The sequence below is a fragment of the Myotis davidii genome, unplaced genomic scaffold (genome assembly GCF_000327345.1).
Source record: "Myotis davidii unplaced genomic scaffold, ASM32734v1 scaffold273, whole genome shotgun sequence".
Classification (NCBI taxonomy): Eukaryota; Metazoa; Chordata; class Mammalia; order Chiroptera; family Vespertilionidae; genus Myotis; species Myotis davidii.
In genome coordinates this window covers 2,537,173-2,546,033 of record NW_006286263.1, presented here as the reverse complement: position 1 = coordinate 2,546,033, position 8,861 = coordinate 2,537,173, and the positions used below count along the sequence as shown (strand labels likewise).

Sequence of the window (8,861 nt, the reverse complement as noted above, 5' to 3'; positions counted from 1 at the left end):
CCCTTCTGTGTATAAACACATTCAAATGTCTCTCCTAAACAAAACCTTTGTCCCTCCTACACAAAACCACTTTTGCTCATTTCTCTCAAACCTCCACTCTATCACCTTCCTTACCTTCAACAACAAACCTCAGGAAAGAACACATACTCTAATTTTCTCCATGTCCTCAAATTTTATTCACTACTCATTCACTACCTTATTCACTGTTCACTATCCTCCCTATCCAAACCTGCAAATTAAATTCCTCCAGTATTTTCTGTCTCAGTTAACTGTAGCACCACTGCCCCGGTCTGCGGAGCTCCAAATAAGAGTCATCCGCAAAATCTTTTCTTTTTCATTGTGGGCTACCTGGATGCCTCCAAAGTCTGATTTCAGGTCTGTCTACTTTAGGCCAGGCTTAGCTTCTAGGGCAGTGGTTCTCAACCTGTGGGTCGCGACCCCTTTGGGGGTTGAACGACCCTTTCACAGGGGTCGCCTAAGACCATCAGAAAACACATATATAATTATATATTGTTTTTGCGATTAATCACTATGCTTTAATTATGTTCAATTTGTAACCATGAAATTGGGGGTCACCACAACATGAGGAACTGTATTAAAGGGTCGCGGCATTGGAAGGTTGAGAACCACTGTTCTAGGGTAACTATTCTCAACTGGGGGTTTTATCAGAACCTCTTAGAAAGTTTTTGAATACTTACATGAGCAATCTACCCTTCCAACCACTTCCCAATACAAGCACATATTCACTCACTCTCTCATGGTCTATCAAAATCTTTGAGCAAAAATATATATATTTTGAAAAATATCCCAGATAATCCTAGTATGCTACACATAACTCCCTGGACCTGAAAGCTTCATTTTGCCCCAAAGATAAAAATGTCATCCTATTATTTTAAAAAATACATGTACCTATAGTTCTTATATTAAAAATTCTAACACCTTAACATGTCTCCTTTTGCAAACATAATAAAAGTGTTTAGTTCCTAAGTGAGAGATGTCAAGAAACAAAAGCTAATATTCTGCAGTTGCCTTCGCTTGTCTTCAGTATGTCACTTCTATAAGGCCTTCAAATCTCTGGTAAAATACTTTGTTTTACTCTAAATGTTAAAGATACTGTTAAAAGTGAAAGATCTTTGATCTGTCTGATAAAAATGTAAGGCAAATAAAAGAAAACTAATGCCAACACCAAATGTAAAGCCTTTGTTACAATACAATTATATTAGTCAATTACAATGAAAATATTTTCTAGAAACTTACATCCAGAAGCTTTTCAGACATATCTAAAATGACGCTCACAGATAGGCTGCTGTTTACCTGCAATTGTTTGGCAGTCAGATCTTTTGTTCCTCTGAAGACATAACTTTTCGAAATGCCCTCACATCCAAGTTCATGAACTTGCACCATTCTCCCAAAAGTAATAAGTCCAACCAAGGCTGTAGGTGGTAAAAGACTTAATGACATCTGCATTGATTCCTTCAGAGCTTGTAAATCTTCATCTTCCATGCAAGTATCAACCACATAGAGGAATATCAAAGGCATCTGAGGGCCACGCTGTTAAAACACATTGCCATCAGAAAAAAAGTTCTTTTAAAAGTATTAACACTTCGGTGCAATATATAAGGATAATCAATAGTACATTCATACAATGGAACCCTAATAAAGCCATTTCAAAAATGAAACAGGTTATATATGCACAGAGAGACATCCAAGACATATCATCAAGTGAAAAATTACCCCCTGTAAAAAAAATTATTTACAGTTACATAAAGGAAACATCCACTCTCACTCTCAATTTTATTTAACTGCATGAGGTTTAATATCTTATAACAAGTACTTACTCTTTTTAAAATAAAAAAATAGTAACTCTATAGCTTAAAAACATGTAGTGAATTTATAAAATAATTGCCTAAATCTGAATTAGCTTGTGAGAGAACTGGACACTAGCCAGGTTGAACAGATTACTGACTGGCTCAAGTGAACCATATTCTGCTTTCTCTATAACATTCATAAAGGATATTATCATTTTCACTCTTAAATATAGAAACAACTAAAGTAAAGCTATTCAGAGAGGGAAGAAAAACTGATTTTCCTAGGAAGAACCAATACAAGAATAATTTCATTAACTAGCTTTGGGGATATATCATCAGGCTCCAGCATCAGATTGACTAAGTATTTGTAAACTGACTTTCCAACTACAAAGCAGGAGTGATACTTTAGTGTTTAATGATATACTTTTATAGCAAATCACACCACCCCATCCAATATCCTGGCCACCCATCAAATAACTACAAAAGAGAATATTACCTTGCTTAAAATGACTAAGAAGTCTTATCTTTGAAATGCTCCATCAATTAAATGTGAAAATCAAGAATGATGCCTTTTAAGTCATCTCCATTTAATAACTATTTTGGTATAAATTATTAGATATTTAAAACTTCATTAAAGATATACTCTTATGTTCTTACCAGAATAGGCTGATTCAGTTCAGATATACCAGCATAAGTAGGTGGAAACTACAGATAGAAAAGAAACAAAAATATAAACAAATTATTTGTCAGAAAGAGTAATGAAATTTTAAACTAAAAATAAATATTTCCTGATCATATAATAATGAAAAAAAATCAGTATTTTTATCATATGACAACAATTTCATCTTTCTTTTTAAGTATACATATTTAGACCAGTATTACAGCATTAACATCTGTAATGGGGGTTTTCTTACCTGATTTCTTTGATAACAAAAGTTGCAAGCCCAGAGTTTTGCTCGATAATCCACTTGACTGTTTTAAGAAAAGATACAACAGCTCATATTTCAGTTCTATTTTACAAGAATCCTAATATCAATAAAATTAATTTCTTTCTAAAATATGAATGTATTCAAATATAGTCAAAGTGATCTTCAAAAGCCATCTATTTTTAAATGCTACCATCTAATCCATATTTTTGACATATACAAGTTTACTTATAAATATATTATAACTTTTAATGTACAGTAATATTAGTGAAATTAAGATGACTACTCAGATGTAGACAATTCAAAAATGTATTTATTGAGTGCTTAACATGTACCAGCTATTTTTCTAAGTGCTGGTGATAGTGAACAAGACAGTAAAGGTCCCTGGTCTCATTGAGTTTATATTCTAGAAAAGACAGACAATAGACAAGTAGATACATAAGCACAGAAGATACTTTTTGTTTGTTTGTTTTTAAAGAGGAAGGACAGAAAGGGAGAGGGAGAGACAGAAACATCAATGATGAGAGAGAATCACTGATCTTCTGCCTCCTGCATGCCTTACACTGGGGATCGAGCTGCAACCTGGCATATACCTGACCGCCTGGTTCATAGGTCAATGCTCAATCACTAAGCCACACTGTCAGGGTACTTTTTAAAAATATATATATTTTAATTGATTTTTGAGAGAAAGAGGAAGAGGGACAGAGAAAGCGAGAAAGAGAAACATCGGTGTGAGAGAGAAACATCAATAGGCTGCTTCTGCCACGCCTCCTGCTGGGGATTGAGCCTGCAACCCAGGCATGTGCCCGGACTGAAAATTGAGTGGACAACCTTTAGTGCACAGAATGACACCCAACCAACTGGCCAGGGCTAAACACAGAAGATACTTTTAGATAGTAATAATAAAAATTAATGAAAACAAAGCAGGATGTGAGAATGTGTTTGGGGGGACTACTTTAAAGGAAGACCTTCTTAAACAATTGAAATATAACCTAAGTGAAAAGGAACCAGTCACAGGAAAATCTGGGGGTAGAGCAATCCCGGCAGAATACATAACTATACTATTACACAAGTTCCAAGGTAGAAATAAGTTTGGTATATTCAAAAATCAGAAAGAGGGGCCCTGGCCAGGTAGCTTAGTTGGTTAGGGTGTCGTCTGATACACCAAGATTGCGGGTTCAGTCCTGGTCAGAGCACATACAAGAATCAACCAATGAATGCATAAATAAGTGGAACAACAAATCCATCTCTTTTTCTCTCTCCCTCTCCCTCTCCTCCTTTCTAAAATGTATACATACATAAATTTTTTTTAAGTCAGAAAGGGGGTAAGGTATATGAGTCCAGCCAGTGTGCCTCCGTGGTTGAACCAGGAGGTCACAGTTCAATTCCTGGTCAGGGCAAATGCCTGGGTTGTGGGCTCGATCCCAAGCGTGGGGCATGCAGGAGGCAGCCAATCAATGATTCTCTCTCATCATTGATGTTTCTACCTCTCCTCCTCTTCCTTCCTCTCTGAAATCAATAAAAATATGTTTTTAAAAAAATAATAAAGTAGATGAGAATTAGATAAACATGATATGAGGGCAGAACTATATAGAGGGTAGATCATATAGGGCTTTAGAGGACTTCCTATGGGGATTTTTTATTCCAAGTATGATAAGAAGCTATTGGAGGATTTTCATAACCTGATACCCATTTGTAAAACTCTAGCTTTTGGTGGAGAATAGACTGCTGAAAGGCACGAACCGAAATAGAGAAACCAATTAGGAAGATAATGAAATTGACCAGTAAAAAGATAGTATATCTTCAAGTAGAGTGTATTAGCAGAGACTGAGTATGAAACAGAATCAATAATGTTCTGGAGATAGGACTGATCAGATTTGCTAGCAGATTGGGTAGGAAAGAGGGAGTGGATAGAAGAATAAAAATGATTCCTGATTTTCTGCTTATACAGCAAGAAATCATAACATTTTCAAACACCATGCAATTCAATTATGACTTTTCTAATTGACATGAGATGTGTTGATAAACAGCCAGTACCAGTACCTAGAAAATACTGATAGGACCTAGTGATTTATATAAGAACAATTTAACATTTGGTCTCTAATTACCTTACTACTCCTAAAATCTCCCTAGCTGGTTTGGCTCAGTGGATACAGTGTCAGCCTTCGGACTGAAGGGTCCGGGGTTCGATTCTGGTCAAGGGCACATGCCCAGGTTGCAGGTTCAATCCCCAGTAGGGGGCGTGCACGAGGCAGCTGATCAATGATTCTCTCTCATCATTGATGTTTCTCTCCCTGTTCCTTCCTCTCTGAAATAAAAATATATTTAAAAAATAAAATCTTATAGCTCTTTGGATTTGACTATCCTCATTTGAATAAAAATAACTATAAAGAAAAAGACTATTTTATATAAATGAGTCAAAAACTACATTTCTAAATCATACTGCCATATTCATTTTTCCATATATATTAATTACCATAAAGGATTCAAAACTGCACGGCAAGTGGTCCTACTACACAAAACAGGTTCATATTGAATTGGTGGTAAATCGAGTCTCTCCTTTAGTGGTGTAAATAGGGCTGCTACTGGAACAACCATTCTTGTAGCTTCTAGCCGACTTGATGGCCAAACATTCCAACTAAATCGTACTCCATCTCGTTCTTCATTTTGTTGTATGAATTCCAAATAGGTTGTCATTGTGGAGCTTGAGTTTTATTTCTGTAAAAAAATTAAAAAATATTCTCAAACTCTCTTAAGAAAATACAAAATAAGTATGTTTTCCCTACTTTCAACAATATTAACCCATTAGAAATCATGACCAAAGAAAACATTTATCTTGGAAAAAATTAGCAAGCAACAATAATCCCACTTATAACAAAATAATAAATGACTCTACTGAACCCAATGCCCATTAGGCCCAAAAAGTAGTAAATTTACTACGAGGGGGAGGAAAATGCCATTCTGGTTAGGGGACAACATCAAGCAATATCTCCACCTTGTTACTCTCTAACTGTTTATATAAGATGTTAGCTTTTCTACCTAAACAGCAATTCTGTCTTGTGTACTCAAACTGCAACAGTGGTTAGTGATAGAAAGAAATTGTAAAAATTAAAGGTCTGAGAAGATAGAGTTTCATGTGCTATGTGGATGGTCAAAAGATTTGTGGGAGAAATGAAGGACATTAAGAACTGAAGACTGGCTCTAGCCAAGTAGCTCTGTTGGTTGGAGCACCATCCAGATATGCCAAGGTTGTGGGTGATCTCTAGTCAGGGCACATACAGTAAGCAACCAATGAATGCATAAATAAGTGGAAAAATAAATCAATCAATCTGTCTCTTTCTCTCTCTCCCCTCCCCCTCTCTCTCCCTCCTCCTCACTCTCCTAATAAAAACAAAAACAAAAACAAAAAAACAACACTGGAGACCTAGCTGGTTTGGCTCAGTGGCTAGAGCTTTGGCCTGTAGACTGAAGGGTCCCAGGTTCCATTCCAGCTAAGGGCACATGCCTAGGTTCCGGGCTCGATCCCCAGTAGGCAGCTGATGGATGGTTCTCTCCCATCATTGATGTTTCTATCTGTCTATCCCTCTCCCTTCCTCTCCAAAATCAATAAAAATATATTTTAAAAAAACACTGGAGACTTATGAAGATGTGGTGCCAAGAAAGGCAATATGGCCCAGCCGGTGTGGCTCAGTGGTTGAGGGTCAACTATGAACCAGGTGGTCAAGGTGAAATTCCCCATCAAGGCATATGCCCGGGTTGCAGGCTCCATCCCCAGTAGGGGATGTGTAGGAGGCAGCCGATCAATGATTCCTTCTCATCATTGATGTTTCTATCTTTCCCTCTCCCTTCCTTTCTGAAATCAATAAAAAAATATTAAAAAAGAAAAGAGCCAACATGGATGCTGAAGTTGCTAATAACAATGATGGGATGAGGAACTGATTCTCAAATATAAGTAAGGGAAGGAAAAATATAATTCAATAAAAGTATATTATATTTAATTTTAGAAACATTTTCAAATAAATTTTGATAATACAAATTACAGAAAGTGAAGCTTAACAAATATAATTACCTTAAGCAGCTAAGAGCTTCCTGTACTTTAAAAGAAATAAGATGCCAATTATATCTCAATTAATAATAAAATAAAAATTAAACAGTATTTCCCTCCTATCAGAATCTGAGGGACAAGGACAGAATCTTGTTAAACAAGAGCAACCATGGGTTTTCCAAAGGATGATAAAGAATAAAGAGAAATTCTAAGATAACTAAATTTATTTAGGAAAAAAATTATTTTGAAGGTACATTTTATATAGGAGATAGCTTTGAGAAGGACGATATGAACTCTTAAGAAAAAGAGGTTGTTGAAAGATAATGGTAAAACAAAAGCCTGAGATAGTCAGAGGGGAGTTAGAAGGTGCCAACCTTTCTAATACAGGCAACAGGAGGAGAAAAAATCTCCTCTGGGAGAGAAATCCAGTGTTTAGCAACAGCTTCCATGCTACAGATGTAAATATAAATTCTAGGACTATGCAATCCCTCCTATTATATCTACAGAAAATAAAGCAAATGAAGTTTTCTGTTCATTACTTAATTAAATCTTTAACCTAAGATGTATCTCAAATGCATCCCCAAAAAGCATTAAAATATCCACTAAAATATACCAGACCAATCAGGGTTGTTCATCTGAACCACAAAACACAAAAAAATATTTTAAGTGACTACTTTCTCAATTTTCCAAGAATGGTAACATTACTAGTACTCAGGTATTTGTCATATATTTTCTCAAAATAGATGAAATGAGCCTGTCACCTGGAAAACAATTGACAGTATTTGTTGCCAGTGATAAAATATGAGCTTTCAAGCAAATATTAAAATACTAGAGGCCCAGTGCACGAAATTCATGCAAGGGAGGGGAGTGGTGCCTTCAGCCTGGCCTGCACCCTCTCCATCCGGGACACCTTGGGGGATGTCTGACTGCCAGATTAGGCCCGATCTCACACAAGGATAGGGCCTAAACCGGCAGTTGGACATCCCTCTCACAATCTGGGACCGCTGACTCCTAACCATGCCCCTGCCTGCCTGCCCAGCCCTAACAACCTCTGCCTGGGCCCCCACACCCAGGACCCAGGCTACCCTACTCCGGCCAGCCGCAGGCACCCAGGACCTGGGCCGGCTTTGCCCATGCTGGCCGCAGGTACCCGAGACCTCTGATCCCTCCTAACTGCTCCCCTGCCTGCCTGACCAGCCCTAACAACCTCTGCCTTGGCCCCCACACCCAGGACCCAGGCTACCCTCCTCTGGCCAGCCGCAGGCACCCGGGACCTGGGGTGGGGAGGGGGACCCTCAGCCCAGCCTGCCCCCTCTCACAGTCCAGGAGCCCTCAGGGGATGTCCTACTGATGGCTTAGGCCCACTTCCCTTGGGGAGCAGTCTGGTCTCCCTCTGTGAGAGACAACCGGGCCCATCAGGGGAAGGCGCCACTCCCACACCCTGCCACTGCTGCTGCTTCTGGCCTCCCTCTGCAGGAGGCGACCAGGCATATCCGCTGAAGGTGCGTCCCCATCACCCCAGCCACTGCTGCTGCCAATGGCCTCCCTCCGCGAGAGGCAATCAGGTGATCAGGGGAAGGTGCCGGCCCCATCACCCCACTGCTGATGCCACTGCAGGCCTCTGCAGTGACCTGCCCTCAGCCGTCACAGCACTGTGGCTTTGTCCAGAGGACGTCTGGAAGGATGTCTGGAAGACGTCCAGTCTAATTAGCATTTACCCTTTTATTAGTATAGACTGGAAAACCTGTATATACTACCATAAGCTTCACGGCTTCCTAATATGTAAAGATTTTTCTGGTGATATCAATGTGATTTTTAAAATATATTGTACAGCCCTGGCCAGTTTTTCTGCATGGTTAGAGTGTTGGCCTGTGGAATAAAGGTCTCGGGCTCAGTTCCCAGTCAAGCCAGACGTGGTACCTCCATGTACCTCAGATGCAAGTTCAATCCCCAGCACTGGTTGGGATGGGAGTGGGAGACAACCAGTCAATCACTCTCTTTCTCTCTCTTTCTTTCCCCCTCCCCCTCCTTTCCACTCTAAAAATCAATGGAAAAAATATCCTCCCTCCTCAAGTGAGGATT

General features: G+C 38.9%; 1 protein-coding gene across 1 annotated transcript in view; it reads right to left on the bottom strand.

Annotated features, from left to right (window-relative positions):
• The window catches only part of SEC23A (Sec23 homolog A, COPII coat complex component), a 56,409-nt gene extending 50,959 nt beyond the window's left edge, over positions 1-5,450 (bottom strand). The window contains exons 1-4 of the mRNA XM_006757738.2: positions 5,211-5,450; positions 2,723-2,780; positions 2,466-2,513; positions 1,315-1,551 (exon numbers count right to left, since the gene is read on the bottom strand). Of these exons, the coding sequence (XP_006757801.1) occupies positions 1,315-1,551; positions 2,466-2,513; positions 2,723-2,780; positions 5,211-5,431 (564 nt within the window). The 5' untranslated portion in view covers positions 5,432-5,450. The remainder of the gene's footprint in view (positions 1-1,314; positions 1,552-2,465; positions 2,514-2,722; positions 2,781-5,210) is intronic.
• Between the last annotated feature and the right edge of the window lie 3,411 nt (positions 5,451-8,861).